This window comes from Primulina huaijiensis, chromosome 3, assembly GCF_012295235.1.
Source record: "Primulina huaijiensis isolate GDHJ02 chromosome 3, ASM1229523v2, whole genome shotgun sequence".
Classification (NCBI taxonomy): Eukaryota; Viridiplantae; Streptophyta; class Magnoliopsida; order Lamiales; family Gesneriaceae; genus Primulina; species Primulina huaijiensis.
This window is the reverse complement of record NC_133308.1, coordinates 24,981,359-25,005,047: the sequence shown is the minus strand read 5'-3', so window position 1 is coordinate 25,005,047 and position 23,689 is coordinate 24,981,359. Positions and strand designations below refer to the sequence as shown.

At 33.3% G+C, this 23,689-nt stretch overlaps 2 protein-coding genes, 2 long non-coding RNA genes and 1 pseudogene across 4 annotated transcripts; all 5 read right to left on the bottom strand.

Moving 5' to 3' along the window:
• Positions 1-2,991: 2,991 nt before the first annotated feature.
• Positions 2,992-3,934, bottom strand: LOC140972612 (uncharacterized). The gene is made up of 2 exons (XM_073435004.1): positions 3,637-3,934; positions 2,992-3,419 (listed from the first exon to the last, which is right to left on the bottom strand). Exons 1-2 carry the CDS (start codon positions 3,932-3,934, stop codon positions 2,992-2,994), a joined length of 726 nt encoding a protein of 241 aa, XP_073291105.1.
• Positions 3,935-15,091: 11,157 nt separating this feature from the next.
• LOC140972298 (uncharacterized) lies at positions 15,092-16,212 on the bottom strand. The gene is made up of 3 exons (XR_012174489.1): positions 15,769-16,212; positions 15,457-15,547; positions 15,092-15,310 (listed from the first exon to the last, which is right to left on the bottom strand). It is a non-coding gene; the product is annotated as an uncharacterized lncRNA (long non-coding RNA).
• A 787-nt stretch (positions 16,213-16,999) lies between these two features.
• Positions 17,000-18,111, bottom strand: LOC140972297 (uncharacterized). The gene is made up of 3 exons (XM_073434744.1): positions 17,683-18,111; positions 17,360-17,450; positions 17,000-17,214 (listed from the first exon to the last, which is right to left on the bottom strand). Exons 1-3 carry the CDS (start codon positions 17,768-17,770, stop codon positions 17,034-17,036), a joined length of 360 nt encoding a protein of 119 aa, XP_073290845.1. The 5' UTR covers positions 17,771-18,111; the 3' UTR covers positions 17,000-17,033.
• Positions 18,112-18,876: 765 nt separating this feature from the next.
• On the bottom strand, positions 18,877-19,684 carry LOC140972296 (uncharacterized). The gene is made up of 3 exons (XR_012174488.1): positions 19,558-19,684; positions 19,233-19,323; positions 18,877-19,087 (listed from the first exon to the last, which is right to left on the bottom strand). It is a non-coding gene; the product is annotated as an uncharacterized lncRNA (long non-coding RNA).
• A 1,468-nt stretch (positions 19,685-21,152) lies between these two features.
• On the bottom strand, positions 21,153-23,689 carry LOC140974008 (probable CoA ligase CCL5; annotated as a pseudogene).

The window sequence follows — 23,689 nt, the reverse complement described above, 5'->3', positions numbered from 1 at the left end:
ATATGAATCTTAAATTCACATAAACTTTGATACATATATTTTATTTAGGTCATCTATGAAAAAATATTATTTTTTATGATAAAAGTATTACATTTTATTATAAATATGAACAGTATTAACTCGTCTCACAAATAAAGATCAGTAATATCGTCTCACAAGAGATCTACTCATCTTAATTTGGTTATGTAATGATTAAAGACAAAAACTTGTGTGAGAAGGTCTCACTGGTCATATTTGTGATACGGATCTTTTATTTGGGTCATCCATTAAAAAATATTATTTTTTATGCTAAGAATATTAATTTTTATTGTGAATATGGGTAGGGTTGATCCGTCTCACAGATTAAGATCCGTGAGACGGTCTCACATGAGACCCACTCATGATAAATTAGAAAGGTTTTCTGTTTTTTTTTTGAAATATATTCTTTAAGATTTTTCTAATGTTGGGATTGAAAATTATCACTTCATTCGTCTTAAATGGAAATGTTTTCATTCATTCCAAGTACACTAATTTGTAATTTTAATTTTTTTTTACTCATTGGACTACTTTCTCTTTCGAATTTTTTATTGCATTAATCAATTTATACATACAAAGCATTAGAGTAAATCACTATTCTAAAGTTGTTTCATGTGTATTTAATTGGTGATGTTTCATATGTTCTTCAATTGTTGATAATCTTCTCCCAGAAGATTAAACTTGTGCTCAAGTTCCATGTGTTTTTGGGGAAAAAAAACTCAAATATGTTAAATTTGTCTCAAATCCGATAATTTCGAATATGAATTAAATATTTTTAGAGCTAACCTCATAAATTTATACACCTATTTAATATTTATGTTTTAAATATTTTCAAAAAATAGATTATTCATCGAAAATATCCTTATCTACGAAATTTCATGTTCTCACGAAATAATTGTTTTAAAAAATTTATTAATTTTTTAAATTAAATTAAAATGGTTTTGTGTTTCTTTTTTATTAATTTAGTTTAATAATGTGATGGCAAAAACTTGTGTGAGACGATATCACATGTCGTATTTTGTGAGACAGATCTCTTATTTGGGTCATCCATGAAAAACTATTACTTTTTATGCTAAGAGTATTACTTTTTATTGTGAATATCGGTATGGTTGACTCGTCTCACAGATAAAGATTCGTGATACCGACACAAAAGAGACCTGCTCTATAAAAATATGTATGTCGTTTGAGATAGCACTTAAATAAGGATAACAATCTTGGATCGTTAAATTGACTTCTTTATCTTAGTTGGTTGAAATTTTTACTAATAAAAAATATACAATATATTTAAAAAAGCATTTATTTTTTTATTTATCAAAATTTCAAATAATAAATAAATTTTTTTACCAATTCAAAAATTTTGTCGTTTATTAGACGAATAAATTTAGATTAAAATTTAATTATTTTTAAAATGTTAACAAATATTTATATTAAAGTTATAATTAAGATACAAAATAACAACAACAACAATAATAATAATTTATGGTTAATTAATATACAAAAAATTCACGATGAAACTCTTTTAAAATTGAAAAATATAATATTATGTAAGACCGAGTGCTTACTCTTTTACCAAAAGCTATAGGTAGTGATAATGGTAAAACTCAAATCTTTTAAATCGCACAGCAGCTCAAGCACCAGGTTCGATCGCTCTACCAAGCAAGGATAATTATTGCACCCAACAATCTCCCTCCCAATAATTGCACTCCTTGCAATCAAGGGGAATCGAACACATGACCTTGGCTCTGATACCGATTGTAGGACCGAGCGCTTACCGCTTTACCAAAAGCTATAGCTAGTGGTAATTGTGCAACTCAAGTCTTTTAAACCGCACAGCAGCTCAAGCACCATGGTTCGATTGCTCACTAAACAAGGATAATTATTACACCTAACATATTATATAAAAAATTATATATTATTTAATATGATAGAGATTACTGATAATTAAATATTTAAAAAATACACAAAACTTAAAATCATAATTAAAATTAAATAAACAGATATAACCAATTCAAACAGTTCAGTGTAGTTTATATCTTAGGGGATCTCAAAATCAAATTTTAATTTTTTTTAAAAAAAATTCAAGTAACTTGACATTTAATTAGATATTTATTTCTTATTTGTTTTCAAATAATTAATGTGATAGGTAAATACATTAATACTCATAAATATTTCATTTTATAGCGTATTACTTTTTCGAAAACTTCTCAAATATAACAAAAACTATGAAATTATTAATAATTAGTTACAAATAAATTCTAAGTGCATAATTAATTATACTTCTTCTTACAATAAATTTTTTTTATATGTGATCAGAAAATAAATTAAGTAAAGAGAAATTAAAATGATAGATAATATTTTTTAAATATTAATTTAATCATCATCGTGCAATAATAATAGATAATGCATTTTTAAGGTATAGATAATGTATTTTTAAGGTCAGACAGTTAACACGCATGTGCAAATTTTGGTAATCTTAGTCGAGTAACTTGATTTTTTTTTTTTAATTTCGATTTTTTTTCCTGAAATTGAACTTTTTTCTATGAATTTATGTTTCGAGTTAATCGAACGATTTCAGTTTCAAGTAATTTTTTTATTTTTGGATAACAGAATTTGAGCATTGATACAGAAATATTACAATAATAATAAAATAAACAAGAAAATGGACAAGAAATGCTTAAAATCCAACTAACAAATCTTAAAAATGTACTAACATGAAAATAAAATGAAAGCAGCATATTGTGATAATTATAGAGTCAGTAATCTCAATTACAGCTTACATTTTGTCCATCGCCAAAAGAGAAAAAGCAACCCTTGTGTCAGTGTCCAAACCCCCCAATACAGCCAAAAGTTAAAAACTCAAAAAATCAGCAGTCAAGATTCATTTTCGACATTAAAACCACATTTCAGCTGTCAGTTCTGAAGAAAAAACGCTTAGAATTCAGTGTTTTTTGAGAAGGAACACACCTTCAATTCGACTTAATTCCCACAGAAAAAATCAAAAAAGGGATGATCTTGATCATGATCATGGTGGTAGCCATGGCGGTTGGCATTTTCTTCTTCATCTGTACCAAGATTAACACTGCATTCATTCTCTGAAGAACTCGGGGTGCTCGAAGCGGTTACGTTATCTATTCCATTGCCATTTTTGAACTGTAGGATTCCGGTGGGATGGACCGGGAACAGATCCAGCGTTTCTTGGTTATGTGTTTTAGAGTTTTTCGGGGTCGAAATCGGGTATAAGTAGTAGTCTTCGTTTCTGCTCCTGGGGTGATGGAACGGCTGACTTGTGGGGTTTGATAGTCTCCTTTTCATACCTGCAGATGTGGGCACTGCCACCTTTGGGCACTGTGGCAAGAAACCTGATTCATTTTGGGGTGGTGGGATGTAGCATGGGCCGCAAATAACTGAGTTAGGAACACAAAACTAAAAATTAATTTCAAAATAAATTATACGAATTTTTTTAAAAAAATTGATTTCCTTCATGTTTAGTAAATTAGATCAAGAATTCAAAGAAAACAAAATATACCACTTCCATCCATCAGAAAGTAATCGTCAGATTTATAAAATTTTCAAGAACATATGTATAATGATTACAGACACCGAAAGGAATGCATGCATTACCATTCTGATAATGTGGAAACAGTGGATTCGCATGGAGGAACCTATTGAAATAAGCGAAAGACTCTTGCTTCTGCTTCTGTCTTTGCCTCGCCTTGTGATTCTGAAACCAGTAGAACACATTCTTCCCTTCGATATGACCGAACGCCCGGAGCCTCGCGGTGATCTGCTGAATCTGTTCAGCACTCGGAGTCCTCAAACCCTGCCTATACATACTCTCCAGTATATTTATCTGCTCTTTCGTAGGGTTCCACCTAGACCCTCCTGGACCACTCCCAAGATTCTCATTCTCACCCTCCATTTCTGCAAGAAACAAGCAAATCCAAAGATGGGTTTTCCGAGAAAAGAAGATCGAATGTGTATATCGTACTTGTGATGATGATCGTTTTGTGGGTTAAATAAATTTCTTGTTGGTGGGGTTTATATAGATGGGGATAAAATCAAGAAAAGGAATTAATGGGGAGTTCGCCCTAGCTATCAGCCAATCATATGGTGCATGTGTATTCGTGCAAATTTGGTTTTCCAATTAAATACTCCATATTTTTATGGGGAGAAAAGAGATAAAACAAAGGGTCAAACAAGAAAACTACACACAGAATATTGAGAGTGGAGAAATTAAAGAGGGAGAGAAAAATAAATGTGTGTGTTTTTTGCATGCGTATGGTTTTTTGGTGCTGAGACCATCTCTGAAAACATGGAGTGTAGCGGCTGAGGTTTAGGCATGCATGGAAGGACTAATATGCCCCTAGGGGGGCTTGCCTTGGGAATGAAAGTGTGTAGCATATTGGTGTTGCTGGAGGAGAGGGGTAGGATGGGGAATGTGGGAAAAAGACAGAGAGGCTTTGGGTGTAAATTAAAGAGTGTAGGAGCTAGGCTTTGGAAATTGGTGTGTGCAGAAGATTGTTAGGATATATGGTTTAGTTGATTAAGAGGCGACCCTTTGATGATGGTGAAGGGAGGAAATGAATGAGGGCACATCAATTTTTGCCTTTTGATTTATAATATATCTAAGTTTATTAAATATTTATGGCATCATAATCACAAGTTACAAAATTATTATAACCTTAATTCTTCTTCAATGTCATAGTGATTGAATTTTTTTTGAAATTCTTTATTAATGATATAATTTTTATTTATTTATTAACTTGTCATATATGAGGTTTTGGTATACTAAATATTCAGAAATTTGGTTTTGGTGTATCGGCTTTTGATTTGAGGCTATTTTAGTCATATTTGCTGACGTTATATTGGAAACGAAAGAAATTTTCCGATGATACCACGCAAGAAATTCATGGTATCACGTCACTATTTTTTGATATTCCATCAGCACTCCGAGAAAAATAACAAAAACAAAANTCAAACTATAGCAATTTAATTGACCAAAAAATTTATTTTCAATTCTATATTTCTTATCTCTATATCAAATCATGGCTCTTTGAGTATTCTCTCTAACTCATAATTCTATTTTAACTCCCATTCTATATCAACATAATACAAAATATACACCAAATACAACATCAATCTTCAAATCGAACTCATCTACTTCAAATATTACTCTAAAAAACCTCCACAATTTGGCACAGGGAGGAGGGAGGAGAGGTGATGAAACCTTCTGTTCCATTTGGTATTTCAAATAGTGTTTACATTTTGCTCAAACAAACTTTATTTGTACAAAATTTTAAAAATTAAATGCACCAAACATTATACCTTGTTCGGTTGGTGGATCGAACACATGCATACCTGGACGGTCACTTTTTATATCATGAACACAGAGATGTGGCCGAATTAGCCTTGAACGGCTTCAACAATGCCAAGATTAGGCAATTAGACTGACAGTCCCGAATCCTGATTATTTGATATACATAAATAATTTCTTTCTCCGGTTTGATTTGAATTGATACATGGAAGAAATTTCAAACTTGAGAAGCTTCTCAAGCTCAATCGCTTTGTAAGTTTATTTTACTGCCCGAATTTCCAGGCTAAGGAAGATGGAAGTCACGAGTGTTTACTTTTTCGAGCTGTTGTTAATTTGGTAGGCACAGACAATCTTTGTTTATTATGTTGATGTTCTATGGTTTGTGTTGTGCATGGACTGTGTTCTTCAGTATCCTAGGCATGCCAAACTTAAATTATATAAATATCTGCCTGCCAAATGAAGTGGTGTTTCAATTGAACAATGGCTAGCTGTGGGAAATTGATCTGATTCAATTAAATAGACATACTGATATTGAATGGCGAGAGATTTGAATTTTTGAAAAATGTTTATTTATTGTTTAAAATTTTGAAAAACAAAATAATATATGATTTTTAAATATTTTTTTTCATTTTTTTTTATTAATATCAGTTTCATTTAACCAAGATAAATAAGTCAATTTAACGATAAAATATTGTTATCATCATTTGAATGTTATATCAAATGACATAAATATTTTGATGTAATAATTTTTCTATAATAAAATATAAATTTTAAATATATTCATTATACTAATCAATAATTTTAAATAAATATTCAAACACAGATACTTACTAATTTTAATCATTAATTGCATAAAATAATATTTCTTGCAACGGATGAAATCCTAGTTACTTGTAACGTCTGACACAGGGACAGTTGAAATTAAGCCTTGAGGATTTATTTGAAGTTTTCCCATATAATATAATCTAAGTAATGGTCTGGCTCCCTAGTTTTAACTCAATTTAGTTGTCATTCTCCAATCGCCTAAAAATTCCAAAATACCCCAAATAGCATATGTGATATTCATCTTCTTTATAGAAATTAGTTGAAATTTTATCATTCCTGTTTGTGAATAAAAACCCTGAAATTGCTTCCTAAAGTCATATTATAGTTCACCACCATTTGCCCTATACTTCATCTTTGATTTCTTATCACGGTAAAGGTGTTTTGATTTTCAATCACCGCAAGGGATTTGGTTATTATGCTATTGGTTCAAGAATTTTGGAGAAGTCAAAGAGTTTCAGAGCTTTGACGAGTTGCATGGAGAAGAAACTATTATCCCGACATAGAGTTTCGATTAATAATTAGTACTCGATTATAAGCAAATAATATCTCAATAATTTTAAATTTAATTTTCACATTCACAATTGTTGGGGTGTGTTATTATTAGCATAAATTGTTCGTTCGTTTGTAGTAATGAAGAGTGTCCAATTATTGTATAATATTATCGATTAAATTTTTTTGGATTAAGAGTGATATCATCCAATTATATGTTATGTAATTTGATTATATGTTAAGTCGTTCAAATTTTATATATTCGCATACTAGAACTCTTTTGCACGTGGAAGTCATTAAGATTTGTGATATTGGAGTAAATAAAGAAAAATAATAATGACAGCAATGTGCATTTTGGAGATGTGGGGTAGTGCTATGAGAGTTCGGATATAAATGTAGAAGATAGAAGAAGAGAATGTGATTTTAATACAAATGTTGAATGTGGTTGAATATGGAAGAAAGGAAATTGATTTTGATATGAGTGTGAGCAGTACAAAAAGAGAATTCAAATCAGTTTGGAATTCGAATTTATTGTAACATACATACTTGCGACCTTTTTGACATACAATGAAGGCACTGATTGTATTTGTAGATGTATTCCTAGAAAATTTTAGAGGGCGACAAATCACCCCCGCGTCAAAAACAATAATGGCGATGACGCAAAATAAAGGTCTTGGTGTTGGCTACTACAAAGCTTGGAAAGTCAAGGAACTTGCTCTCAATCATTTGAGAGAAGATCCAAAAGAGAGTACAAAACTTTTCCAGCTTTTTTATTAGTTGTGTACAATCACTCACATCATCTACATTGCACATGGCACCTTTCGCAAAATATCGCTACTCATTCCGACGTACATATGCTTGCAAAATGTCCGACTTTAACATGTTGTATGAGAAGCTGAAAAATAAATACCCAAATGTGGCTGCATATCTCGAGAAAATCAGTTCTTCTTACAAAAGGTTTAGAACTTTTGGCCTAGGTAAGCCATATGATATTATGACAACTAATCGGGCCGAGTCGATAATCCTAGATTGTTTGATGAAATAGAGTTGTCAATCATAACACTGTTGAATGCACTTCAAAATATGGTTTCATTTTGGTTCAACAAACAATGCACAACAGCAGAGTTATCTTCAAGCAGAACGAAGTTAACTCCATCAATAGAGTTGATTTTGTGAACTAGGTTTGCTCGATTACAATGTCTAAAAGTAACTCAATTGAATTATTCTGAATATCGTGTAGTTGGTGATGATACAAATGAAATAGTTAATTTCTCCACATACTCATGCAGTTGTTATGTGTTTCAATGTGATAAAATTTTATGTAAACGCATTAGCAGCTTGTCATCTAGCAAGTTTTGGAATCTATGAGTTGTATTCGCCTTATTACCTTGTGCATATGTCGTGTCAAACCTACTCGGGTATCATTTACAACAAGTTATTCTGCACACGCGGAGTGTGTGTACCGTCTTTGTTATAATTATCGAGGACCTAAAGTCAAATTTAACAAATTATCAAGGGATTAAAGTACTATTTGAATTATTGAAATTAAAAAAAAATAAAAACAAAAGTGTTTGTTGAAATTAAAAAAAATAAAAACAGAAGTGTAATATTGGTATCACATAAGGGTAAAATTGGAAGAAAAAGTTGGTGTCCATTTTTGTCTCCATTAGGTCCAAACTTAATATATAGTATAGATGTGCCTCATTCAAGAGATTGGAAGATTTATTGATTATATTTCTAATTTGGAAGTGCTACATCCTAACTTCAAGCCAAAGCGGGGGAAATCAGATAAACGAAGAAGACCATCTATTGGAGAGTCTGGACGATGATGAAAGAAGAAATGCAACATATGAAATGATGTTGGGCATTGTAAGACAAAATGTACTAGTAAAACCACTTTATGTACTAGAAAATATTGTTATTTTTAAATGATGTTGATCATTATAAGACAAATGTACTAGTAAAACCACTTGATGTAATAGAAAATATTGTTATTTTTAAGCAAATAGTTGGATGGTTTTTTTTTTTTTTTAATGCAATTGAACATTAATGATTTAGTATGCATGAATTGAAGATATTCCATACTATTCAGTGTATAAAAAGTGACAAAATTTATTATTTATAATCATTTATTATATTATGGTATAATTTCATGGATGGGAAAGTATAAAATTTAAAACTAGTGAAAACTAATTCAAATAGAGACCGAGAGCGATCGAGAGTGACCGAATGATGATGGCATGTTATAATAGAAAAGGTGAGCAAATTCATGTTTTGTGGACTATTTCTCTACTATAGTATACTTTAATAGTATGATAGCGTAAAATTTAAAACTAGTGTAAAATAATATAAAGAGTTAGCGAGAACGATCGAGAGAGACCGAATGACGACTGAGTGATATAATGTAAAAGGTGATCAAATTAATGTTTGGTAGACTATTTACTCTATTATAGTATACTATAATGTTGTGAGAGTATAAAACATGAATTTACTCACATTTTCTATTATATCAGTCAGCCACCATTTGGTCACTCCCGATCGTTCTCAGTCCCTCTTGGATTATTTTACACTATTTTTAAATTTTATACTCTCACTCCATTAAAGTATACTATAATAGAGTAAAGAATCAATAAAACATGAATTTGCTCACCTTTTCTATTCTGTCACTCAGTCATCATTCGTCACTTTTGGATTATTTTACACTAATTTTAAATTTTATATTCTCACACTATTAAAGTATACTATGATAGAGTAAATAGTCCACAAAACATTAATTTGACTACTTTTTCTATTATATCACTCAGTCATCATTCAATCGATCTCAGTCGTTCTCAGTCGTTCTTTGGATTATACACTAGTTTTGAATTTTATACTCTTACACAATTAACGTATAATAGAGTAAATAGTCAATAACATGAATTTGCTCACATTTTCTATTATATCACTCAGTCGTTATTCGGTCACTCTCGGTCATTCTCAGTTTCTATTTGGATTATTTTATATTAGTTTTAAGTTTGTATAGTTTAAAGAGATACTGTAAAAATGTAAAACAAATGACTAAATCATGGAATCCAAAATAACACAATTGCATAATCTTCAATAGAACCATTGCAAATCATTAGTTTTTGTTTGTACCTGTACAAGATTAAAACAGTTACAAAACATTACAACAACCACATTTGTTCATCATGTGCATTTACATTCTGGGTTTGCATATCTTCGAAAGATTTTTTCTCTTCCAATTGGGCATCAAAATTTTAAAGGCTATTATCTGCATAACAGTATACATTATATCTCTCTGACAACAATGGTAGAATATGAGATAAATGAGGGTCAGGGTCATGACATTGACCGTTGGCATTGTATGAGGATTCTAGTTCTAGTTCTAGAGGTGTAAACATAACAAAAACCATTTGTATATTTCAAATTATGAAATTACAATAGTTAAGGAAAATGGAACATCTTTAAAATATTAAATCAATTGTTTGAAAAACGGAGACCATATTTAAAGACTCTTGTGACTCTTTAACAACTTCGTTGTACTTTGGATATGATTTCACATGCCAATAATTTGAAATCCATCCACACATACGCGGAAGTATCATGTCATATCCATTTCTTCGCTTAGTAAACTCTTTTACAATGCCATGAATACATTCATACGCAAGAATCTACAATTAAAATCATATTGCCAAGTTAGTGTTGGGTTTATCGTTTTCTCGTGTCCAAAACGCAACAAAAGTTTAAATATTTTATTTTATTTTGACAATCAAAATATTTAGACACTCTTATGGTTTGAATTGAATAAACATTCATAGGGTGTTTAGTATATACCTTTAGTGAATTAATCATTTGGCTCCAACTATTCCGGGATTAGCGAAGATAGCTCTTGTTGAATTCCCTACGAACTTTCTTCAAATCTCTTTTATTCAATCCTTCTATCAAGTTCACGATTAGAAGATTTGTTCATCTTCCAAATAGCACTAGAATATTTAGAAGAAGTTTTAACGTTGAGATCAAAACTCAAGATACGGCTCAAACCCTAAACTTGATTTAGGGGTGACTGAAATTCTTGAGAGGAGAGGAGATGGGATTTTCGAAAATTGCTAGTGAGGGTGGCTAGGGTTTGTGCCTCCTTACCTCTTTTTATAATTAAGTCATGACCTTATTCCATAATTAACATTAATGGACTTGATTAATTACTTGGGCTAGTCCAAATAGTTTAATTAATTAATCAAAGATCATTAAAACTTTAATTATTTAGTATGTTGGACTTATACTCCTACAAACCCATTAAACATATTACCCACTATATTTAATTTAATATTTAATAAACTCAACTTTTGAGTTTAATAAATTAAATTCTCAAATTTATTAATTCAACTCCTTGAATTTATTTTCTCAATATTTAATTATCATAAATTCAACTCCTTGAATGTACTATTCTATATAAATTCAACTCCTTGAATTTATTTTCTCTCAACGGAAACAAATGATCTAGTGCTTGTGTGACCCTCAATGGTTCAGGGATACAACTAGCCGTGAGTTCACAACTCTTTGTGATTCAGGACATAATCCTTTATTCGGGCTTACCCTTATTTGCCCCATTCCATATATCAATAATTTATCATGAGAATGTCAGAAATCATATCTCTGATTTAACCCATCGAATCATAGTAAGAGCGTCTAGTAGCATCGTCCCATAATTCCCTAGGTATCACTGATAGTGTCTGCAAGAACCAGTCAGTTATGATTAACGTACAGTACGGTCCCTTCATCTCATATATCCCGATCGAATCTGTGACCATTGGTTCATCGAGGGTTGCATATTGATTCGATAGCTATGTGAAATATTCATAGTGTCATTGCATGCACAACTAGAGAACCATTTCCCTAATGTACATCTCACACTCCGACCAGAGATTTCATGCACTACTATTTCGTTAGATCACATAAGATATCCATACCCGTAGGTGAGCGGTGAATCCCTGACTACAATGCACTGGCTCCTACACATGTCGCAATTGCACTCAACCTCGCCACCTTGTGACATTCCTGGAGTCAGTAAACGAGTCAAAGCACAATTCTAGTATGTAGAGCATCAGTGTTGTCCCGGGTCGTAAGGACTAATGGTGTACAATCACAACCACAGACTTTTCCTCTCGATGAATTATAACCACTTGGAAAGTCCGAGGGAGGGTTGTTCAGTACAATCATTGTATGATTACCCATCTGTATAATTGGACATCTCTATGTCCTTACCATGAAACACGGTAAACAACATCACATATGCTAGTCTCAAGCTCAAGCGACCTTTATCCTTATTTTATGCGGCTGAATCGACTAGGAACAAATTTAGAATACATAGTGTTTACAAATGAGTTTCATCATCGAATGATTCATTTGTATTAAAGTATAATCAAGGACTTTATCTATGCTGATTGCATGGGTATACAGATAAAGCAAAATAAAACCATAAAAATTTAAATTATATTTAAAATAAAGATTGTTTATTACACATGAGTCAATAAATTCCCTAGCCAACTATTGGCTTGCAGGGCATCTACTCTAACAGTTAGTATTAAATATATTGACTAAAAAAAACAAATAAAATATCTTACTTGCAATGGATGAAAAAATCCATTCAAAGTAAAGGCTCCATATTCCATAAGCTTTTTTTTTCTTTTACTTTGATAACAATTAAATATCGCTTTAAACTCTTAAGCACTTCCTTATAGAGCGTTCTCCAAGGATATTTGTTAAACAAATCCAAATCTTCTACCAAACTCAAATGCATATCGTCAACTTGAGGAACAACCTTTTTTCGTACTGGCCAAAGTACATTAACGCCAAAGTACAAATATAATAATTGAAAATTTTCCAAATTTATAGTACTTTCATATGTTTTTCTTATTTTCTTTGGCTTTGTAATCACCTCTTCAATACACACGTTTTCATTTCCACTAAAATTTTTATCACAAAAATCCATCGTTTCTTTAAATTCGGGAAAATCTTATGAACAATCAAGCCCAGTTATAAGTGCATATTCCATTTTGAAAATCTCAAAGGCTATTGATTCATAACCATCCGCAACTCATCATTAGTATTACATTATTAAGAACCGTATAATCTGGCTGGATAAATTGTAATCTCCTTTAAATTTCCAAATTGAGTTCTATCTGTTGGTCCCAGGTGCAGTATCTTGATATAGAAATATAAAAATAAATGTTAAATTTTGACACTAAGATTAATGTGAAAAATCTGTAAAAATTATTGGGGGGAACCACGAGAAAGATAAAAAGAATTATACTATAATATTTAATGGGTTACAACCTCTCACTGTGTTTTCATAAAGAACACTCATTCTCTTAATATATAATAACAAACACATCACAAATAATACAGAACTAAATACTCAAATTATATGAATGCTCTTACATGAGATAATGAAAATGCCGAAAAATGGATCTATTTATAGATGCTCTTCCTTTTGTGAACATTGAAGCTTCTGCACAATATCTTCATTGTCAAAGTTGGTTGTCTACTTTGCCTAACTTTGTCCGCACAACACGTTGCCAATTCCAACTTTGTCTGCACAATACGTCGTCATTTGGATAGAAATATACTCATTTCCCATTCATATACATGGAACTAGTCCAAATCTTTTGTCGTCATAAAATTAGAGGATGAATATTTCCTCCTTCCAAGAATTATTGAAGCAATCTTGAGAAGTTTTTCACAAGCATGAATCTCATCCAGTTTCTCCATTGCATTACGGTCCAATGAATGATATCGCGAAGGCTGGTAAAATGACATGTCCAAAACCCAGAATGTTTTTCACATTGACAAAATCCAAGAAACAAAGAAATAAACTTGGTTCGATTTTCAAGTAGCTAGTGCTGGGATTTTTAAGGATGCTACATTTGTCGAGAGAAGATTTGAAATGTGCAAGTATCTTACCATCTCCAAGAAGGTTGGCTTCGACATGACATCGTGTGTTCACACAGAGAGATGGTAAAAAAATCCCATGACCATCCAACAACTTCGATCCTATATAATAATTGTTAAAAAGATACATTAACGATGCAATATGCAACATGATAAAAAAAATGAGTTCACTCAGTGATCAAGATGAGAGATTCGTTAAATGAGGGAGTGTAGACATCAAGAAAAAAAATGAAAGATCGATTATAGACTTCTATAATCCATCTTTGTTTAGAAAGAAATCTTGCACACGAAATGACAAAAAGAAACAAGATAACACGGAAAAGTAACCCATACCTTATTAGGACCCGAAAAGGAGTAGAAGACAAAGTGCAACAACTGCTAACGGAAGCAAGTTGTGACTAAAGCCCACGAGCTGCAGCAGATAAATTATTGATGTGACTAATATATCTTCAGAGCCACATCCCACATCTTCACCAAATCCTTGTTCGATAAATTCTAACAAAGACCACAAAGTTCGGAGGCTCGATCTCTCCAACAAAATAGCAGTGTTAAATTTGCTTGATTTAGAGAAAATATTTCCAAGGATCACTGATGCAGTCAGCCAGCGCAAAAGCTTTTGTGCAAGGGAAACTATGTCTTGTTTTTTCATAAAAAAAACTTTTATCAAATGATATTTAGAATCTTCATGCTGAAGCATGCCAATTGAATTTGATTGTACAACAATTGTTATGGACTATCGCAGTAATTTTAGAAGGTTCTTATGATCCTGAATAATATTTATCAAAATGTTAAAATAAATAAAATACCAGAAAAATGTCAATTAAGGCAATAATCAAGCTAGTGGTGAAAAGGTCTCTCACGCCCCGGGGGCCGAGGCGTAAATGACATCCTGCATTGTTATACAACAATAAGCCTCGTAGCCAGACCTGTCTTTTTGATAAAGAAATATTGTCTTTTACAATGACAATGGAATAATAATAAAAATTTACATCCGTAGTTTGCGGAATTGGAATGCAATAGAAAACAATACTAAGAATAAACAAACTCTTGATCTTCAATCTTTTGATACTATCACCAGCCCCAGAACGTTTCTTGCTCTTCATCATTCATTTGTTCATCAATCTTATCTGGGAGAGATGTAAGGGGGGTGAGCATTTTAGAAATACACAGCAAGTGGGGGCCTGTCGATTACCACAAATACATATAGAGTAGATTTAAAATACATATCCAAAAAAATTTTCAAAACATAGTATATTGACTTATCATATCAGAAAATTAAGAGAACCAAAATCGAAATGTGGAACAGAGCTTATCTCAACAAATCAGAACAAACGAAACACTATTATTCATCTCGTTATCCATGGTCAAATTGTCCTCTATATGTTAATCCTCTAAAGGGTGCGGTCAGAACACAGTTTTATACCCACTGATGAGGGCCACACATAACATAGTTATATACCTACTGATGGGGGCCAGACATGATTTACAATCTTCGTCCGCACAACACGTTGTCATTTGGATAGAAATATACTTCTTTCCCATTCATATACATGGAACTTGTCCAAATCTTTCATCGTCATAAAATTAGAGGAAGAAGATTTCCTCGCTCCAAGAATTATCGAAGCAATCTTGAGAAGTTTCTCACAAGCATGAATCTCATCCAGTTTCTCCATTGCATTAAGGTCCAATGAATGATCTCGCCAAGGTTGGTAAAATGACCTGTCCAAAACCCAGAATGTTTTTTTCATCAACAAAATCCAAGAAACAAAGAAATAAACTAGGTTCGATTTTCGAGTAGCAAGTTCTTGGATTTTTAAGGATACTACATTTGTCATGAGGAGATTTTAAATGTGCAAGTATCTTACCATCTCCGGGAAGGGTTGGCTTCGACATGACACCGTATGTTCACACAGAGGGATGGTAAAGAAATCCCATGACCATCCAACAACTCCGATCCTATATAATAATGGTTAAAAAGAGACACTAAGCTGTGAAATAAGCAAAATGAGTTCACTCAATGATCAGGATGAGAGATTCATTAAATGAGAGAGTGTAGACATCAAGAAAAAAAATGAAATTATCGATTATAGACTTCTATAATAGATCTTTGTTTCGAAAGAAATTTTACACACGTAATGACAAAAAGAAACAAGATAACAAGGAAAAGTAACCCGTACCTGATGAGGAACCAGAAAGGACTAAAAGACAAAGTGCAGCAACTGCTGACGGAAGCAAGCTGTGGCTAAGCCCACAAGCTGCATCATGTAAATTATTGACATGACTAATATATCTTCAGAGCCACATCCCACATCGTCACCAAATCCTTGTTCTTAAAATTCTAACAAAGACTCCAAAGTTCAGAGGTTCGATCTCTCCAACAAAATGACAGTGTTATATTTGCTTACTTTAGAGGAAATATTTCCAAGGATCCCTGATGCAATCAGCCAACGCAAAAGCTTTTGTGCAAGGGAAACTTAGTCTTGTTTTTTCGTAAAAAAACGTTTATCAAATGATATTTAGAATCTTCATGCTGAAGCATGCCAATTGAATTTGATTGTACAACAATTGTTATGGACTATCGCAGCAATTTTAGAAGGTTCTTATGATCCTGAATAATGTTTATCAAAATGATGCCAAAGTTAAAATAAATAAAATACCAAAAAAATGTCAATTAAGGCAATAATCTAGCTAGTGGTGAAATTTCTCTCACGCCCCGGGGGCCGAGGCGTAAATGGCATCCTGCATTGTTATACAACAATAATCCTCGTAGCCAAAGCCAATCTTTTTCATAAAGAAATATTGTCTTTTACAATGACAATGCAATAATAATAAAAAATTTACATAACTTGTTTGCGATATCAGAATGCAATAGAAAATAATACTAAGAATAAACAAAGTCTTGATCTAATCTTTTGATACTATCACCAGCCCCAGAACGTTTCTTGCTCTTCATCATTCATTTGTTCCTCAAGCTTATCTGGGAGAGATGTAAGAGGGGTGAGCGTTTTGGGAAACACTCAGCAAGTGGAGGTCGATCGATTACCACAAATACATATAGTGATAGATTTCAGATACATAACCTAAATAGATTTTCAAAACTTAGTATATCGACTTTTCAAATCATAATATTAACAGAACCATAATCGAAATGTGGAATAAAGCTTATCAGAACATATCAAATCAGAACAAACGGAACATTATTATTCATCTCGTTATCCATGGTCAAATTGCCCCCCGTATGTTAGTCTTTTAAGGGTTGTGGCCAGAACACAGATTTATACCCACTGACGGGGGCCAGACAGAACACCGTTTTATACAAACTGTTGGGGGCCATAATACAGTTTTGTACCCACTGATGGGGGTCAGACAGAATTTACAATCTTCGTCTGCACAACTTTGTCAACACAACACGTCGTCATTTGGATAGAAGTATACTCATTTCCTATTCATATACATGGAACTTGTCCAAATCTTTCGTCGTCAAAAAATTAGAGGACGAAGATGTCCTCATTCCAAGAACTATTGAAGCAATCTTGGGAAGTTTCTCACAAGCATGAATCTCATCCAGTTTCTCCATTGCATTAAGGTCCAATGAATGATCTCGCCAAGGCTGGAAAAATGACCTGTCCAAAACCCAGAATGTTTTTCACATTGACAAAATCCAAGAAACAAAGAAATAAACTTGGTTCGATTTTCGATGGCAAGTGCTGGGATTTTTAAGGATACTACATTTGTCGGGAGGGGATTTGAAATGTGCAAGTATCTTACCATCTCCAGGAAGGGTTTGCTTCGATATGACACCGTATAATCACACAGAGAGATGGTAAAGAAATCCCATGACCATCCAACAACTCCGATCCTATATAATAATGGTTAAAAAGAGACATTAAGCGATGCAATACGAAACATGATATGAAAATGAGTTCATTCAATGATCAAGATGATAGATTCATTAAATGAGGGTGTGTAGACATCGAGAAAAAAAATGAAATTATCGATTATAGACTTCTATAATCAATCTTTGTTTTAGAAGAAATCTTGCATACGTAATGACGAAAAGAAACAAGATAACACGGAAAAGTAACCCGTACCTGATGAGGAATCAGAAAGGACTAGAAAAAAAAGTGCAGCAACTGCTGACGGAAGCAAGCTGTGACTAAAGCCCACGAGCTGCAGCATGTAAATTATTGATGTGGCTAAAATATCTTCAGAGCCACATCCCACATCTTCACCAAATCCTTGTTCGTTAAATTCTAAAAAAGACCACAAAGTTCGGAGGCTCGATCTCTCCAACAAAATAGCAGTGTTAAATTTGCTTGATTTAGAAGAAATATTTCCAAAGATCACTGATGCAGTCAGTCAGCGCAAAAGTTTTTGTACAAGGGAAACTAAGTCCAGTTTTTTCATAAAAAAAAACTTTTATCAAATGATATTTAGAATCTTCATGCTGAAGCATGCCAATTGAATTTGATTGTACAACAATTGTTATGGACTATCGCAGTAATTTTAGAAGGTTCTTATGATCCTGAATAATATTTATCAAAATGTTAAAATAAATAAAATACCAGAAAAATGTCAATTAAGGCAATAATCAAGCTAGTGGTGAAAAGGTCTCTCACGCCCCGGGGGCCGATGCGTAAATGACATCCTGCATTGTTATACAACAATAAGTCTCGTAGCCAAATGCAGTCTTTTTCATAAAGAAATATTGTCTTTTACAATGAAAATGGAATAATTAAAATTTACATAAGTAGTTTGTGGAATCGGAATGCAATAGAAAATATTACTAAAAATAAACAAAGTCTCGATCTTCAATCTTTTGATACCATGACCAGCCCAGAATGTTTCTTGCTCTTCATCATTCATTTGTTCCTCAGTCTTATTTGGGAGAGATGTAAGGTGGGTGAGCCTTTTGGGAAACACTCAGCAAGTGGGAGCCGATCGATTACCACAAATACATATAGAGATAGATTTAAAATACATATCCTAAAAATATTTTCAAAACTTAGTATACCGACTTATCATATAATAACATTAATAGAACCAGAATCGAAATGTGGAACAGAGCTTTTCAGAACAAATCAAATCAGAACAAACAAAACACTGTTATTCATCTCGTTATCCATGGTCAAACTGTCCCCCATATGTTAGTCCTCTAAGGGGTGAGTCAAGAACAGAGTTTTATACCCACTGATGGGGGCTAGATAAAACACAGTTTTATACCCACTGATGAGGTCAGACACAATTTACAGTCTTCGTTCGTACAACTTTTTCCGCACAACACATTGTCATTTGGACTGAAATATACTTATTTCCCATTCAAATACATGGAACTTGTCCAAATCTTTCGTCATCTTAAAATTAGAGGATGAAGATATCCTCCTTCCAAAAATTATTGAAGCAATCTTGAGAAGTTTCTCACAAGCATGAATCTCATCCAGTTTCTCCATTGCATTAAGGTCCAATGAATGATCTCGCCAAGGCTGGAAAAATGACCTGTCCAAAACCCAGAATGTTTTTCACATTGACAAAATCCGAGAAACAAAGAAATAAACTTGGTTCGATTTTCGAGTAACAAGTGCTGGTATTTTTAAGGATACTACATTTGTCAGGAGGGGATTTGAAATGTGCAAGTATTTACCATCTCCAAGAAGGGTTGACTTCGACATGACACCGTATGTTCACACAGAGGGATGATAAAGAAATCCCATGACCATCCAACAACTCCGATCCTATATAATAATATTTAAAAAGATATATTAAGCGGTGTGATGGGCAATATGGCAACAAAAATTGAGTTCACTCAATGATCAAGATGAGAGATTCATTAAATGAGGGAGTGTAGACATCAAGAAAAAAAATGAAATTATCGATTATAAACTTCTATAATCCATCTTTGTTTCGAAAGAAATCTTTCATACGTAATGACGAAAAGAAACAAGATAACACAGAAAAGTAACTCGTACCTGATGAGGAACCAGAAAGGAGTAAAAGACAAAGTGTAACAACTGCTGACGGAAGCAAGTTGTGACTAAAGCCCACGAGCTGCAGTAGGTAAATTATTGATGTGGCTAATATATCTTCAGATCCACAATAAGCCTCGTAGCCAAAACCTGTCTTTTTCATAAAAAATATTTTCCTTTACAATGACAATGGAATAATAATAAAAATTTACATTAGTTGTTTGCGGAATCGGAATGCAAGAGAAAATAATACTAAGAATAAATAAAGTCTAAATCTTTAATCTTTTGATACTATCACAAGCTCCAGAACGTTTTTTGCTCTTCATCATTCATTTGTTCCTCAGTCTTATTTGAGGAAAGATGTAAAGGGGGTGAACATTTTGGGAAACACTCAAAAAGTGGGGTCGATCGATTACCACAAATTCATATAGAGATAGATTTAAAATACATATCTTAAACAGATTTTCAAAACTTAGTATATCAACTTATCATATCTGAAAATTAAGAGAACCAAAATCGAAATGTGGAACAAAGTTTATCAGAACAATTCAAAACAGATCAAATCAGAACAAACGAAACACTGTTATCCATCTCGTTATCCATGGTTAAAATGTCCCCCCTTATGTTAGTCCTCTAATGGGTGAGGTCATAACACAGTTTTATACCCACTGATGGGGGTCAGACATAACACATTTTTATACCAACTGATGGGGGCCAGAACACAGTTTTCAATCCACTGATGGGGGCTAGACAGAATTTACAATTTTCGTTCTATATCCAACTCGAATCATAATTGTGTGTTATAGAATAAAATTCATCAAATATAACTTATTAGAATTTTGAATGGAAATAGCATAATCAAAGAAAATCAATAACAGAATAACATATATTACATCGATTGTGATCTAAAATATATTGTAGCATTTTTCAAACAATTAGTAGACATACTTACAATTAACAAACATGTCATATAATATTTATGCAAAAACTCACTTACAATAATTCAAAGGTGTGGTTCGAAACTTGCTCGATTCTTGAATGAATGTAAGGCCCTAGAATATATTATCTGGTAATTTAGCATAATTAGAATAATTATTGTGTTGATAAATTAAAATAATTATTTAGTCAAATAATTGTTGAATGTGTGTTAAAAATATATATTTTAGAATATCAGAGTAAATATGAATTTTAGAATATCAGAGCAAATACGATATAAAATATATATAGAGATTGAAATAACATATTTGATCAATTAAATGCAAAACCGGGACAATTGAGCTCAAGTTCAAGTTACTACTTTTGAAAGCAAACATACACATACACATACACATACACCCACACTTACCTCGAATATTAAGAAAGGAAACGAAGAAAGAAAGCCCCAAAATCCCCAAACCAAGCGCCAAGCCGTAGGTCATTTTTCCTCTCTCCATGTTACTCATCGATCTGCCGCCACAGTCGCAGGAAGTCCTCGTTTGAAGCTAGATATTGTTAGAGATCGTCCTTAGCTTCATTTTGGCACCAAAATCTTGGAGAAAGTTTGCCCCAATGCTCAATCCCGTCAGCCCTCTTTCTCCGTAGTTAGTTTCTGGTGAGTTTACTGCTTTTGCTTCTGATTTTCGGGTTTATGTGTAATGTGAACTAAGAATCTCGACTTGTGGTTCAAATATAACTTGTAGATATATTTGTTAGCTTTCTGTAGCCGTTAGAAAACTGGAATTCCAATTAGAAATCGATTTGATATGATTTTTCTATCAAACGATGTCAAAATCGGACTCTGTGTTTGAGCTGTGTAGAATGGCTATTATAATTCGAGGTTATGACCTTTTTGCAGTTGGATTCCGGATCTTTAGTTAAAATGAAAATTGTAGATCTATGTGTTATCTTTGGAATGAGGCTTGAATCGTTAAATTCCATTAAGAATTGAATAAGTTATGCACGTTTTACTGAAACTGCTCGTTTAAGGAAAAGTCAGATACAAGAACCGTTCCTTAAAGTACATACTTTAGATGCCAAAATTCTTTTATGTGTGATACCTGGTAGCCGTTGTGCTTTATCAGTTCTTTCATCCGGTCAACTATGTAAATGTAGCCCTCCTCATCAAAGTAACAAAGGTCACCAGTTTTAAGCCACCCGTCTGAATCAAGCGTTGCAGCAGTTGCCTCCTCATTTCCCAAGTATTCTTTCATCACACTTGGACTCTTCAGCCACAGTTCTCCCTCCCTATTTGGTGGCAAAGGAAGTCCAGTCTCTAAATCGACCACCTTAGCACTAAAGTATGGAGCCAACCTAGCTGATGAAGCTGGACGAGCCTTCACTTCTCCACGAGACTCAAAGAAATTAAGTACCAGCACCGCAACTCTGAGTCAACCCATAGCCTGGCCTCAGCTCAACCCATGGAATCTTCTCTCGGAATCTATCAGTCACCTCTTTGCTCAATGGTGCTGCTCCTGAGCCCACTCATCTCAAAGACGACAAATCATATCCATTATACTTCACCAGCCCAAGTATCACTGGAGGAACTGCAGGCATGTTACTCACCTTATGATTTTGAATAGCTTCAAGCATTCCTTGAAAATCAAATCTTTCCATTACCACAGTGGTAATACCCGAACAAAGTAATATATCCTAGTCCAAAAAATGCTTGACCGTAGATATGAAACATCGGTAGGAAGCATCGGAACACATCATCTTGTGCCTTTGATACGTCCACAGACCATTTGAGCAGTGTCCTGACAGATATAAAGTTAGAATGGCTTAGTACAACTCCTTTACTAGTTCCTGTAGTCCCAGAAGAATAAAGTATTGCTGCTGTATCTGTTTGAATCGGCTTCTCTTCTGGAATTTCCAATGGTTCACATTTCTCGATCAACTCTTCCACTGAAAGTTGGTCATTTTCTTTACTTCATGACGTGAGGAGAGTAGACACTCCAGTGGGGTGTAACTTTCTAATCTCTTCTGGGGCAGAAATGGCAAGTTTAGCACCCGAATCATGTACCTGCTTCGCTAACTCTGTCGAAGTATTGAGTGGATTAGCAGTTGTTATCACAGCTCCAATGGAAAGCACGGCAAGACAAATTGTCGGATACATGACGGAATTTGATGATAAGATGAGTACAACGTCACCCTTCCTTACCCTGAGTCCATGATACAATCCAGCAGCAAGTACAGTAATGGATCGGTGGAGTTGAGGGTAGGTGACCCTTCTGTTACTCGAGGAGTCAACGAGAGCCACTCGGGTCTCAGCTTGATCAGGTGCCGTGAACTGTGATAGAACATATGTGGCCGTGTCAAGGTTAGGATGAGTAGGAATCTGCTGTTGTTCACTGAGGCTAACAAGGGAATGGTGGATCCCTGTTTGTGGTTTGTAGCCGCTTCTTCTATCTACCATTATTGTATTCGTCACCGATCCTTCCTCAACGATCGCCATCCCGATCCACCTTTCGTCGCCCATTTTTGGGGTATATATTCCTATCAATTCTCTTTTTTGATTCAAACTTTTATATCAAATATATATATACGACGAATGAGTTTCTGTTTTGTGCTGATTTGTCCTGGTAGTTATCGCCATTGGTTTGAAGGGTTGTTGCCGGCTGGTGCTATCAAGGCGATTTAGTTGACGGAATGAAATTTATGTATATTCCTTAGAATTCTGTGTTCCTCGATCAAACGACAAACAAAGCACCAGTTTGTGTTTGGATTTTCTTACAAGAGTCCCCTCTCTCTTTTGCCGGCTTAAGGAATTGTAAAATGTTAATGTTCATTAGACGAGAATACTTTATTACAAGTGAGCCTAAGTTGGGTTGTGGAATCTATATTTTTTGTTTGAAGTGGTAGTCTAATTCATTTATAGTAGAAACATACAGTTTTAACATGTAAAGTTAAAATATATATGTATCGTTCAAGTAATTACGTGATTTCAATTCATTTATCTGTAAAAATAAATCTCTAATAATTTTTTTGTGATGTATACCGGTGGGTTAGTTTCATAGGATTGAGTTATTCCACTTACTCATGTATTTTTGGTGCACGTGAGGAACCTAGAATTAGATATATATATTTATAAATGTCTAGATAAAATTTTAAAACTAAATAAAAGCGATGTAAAATAAAAAACTGAACAGATATCATGTTT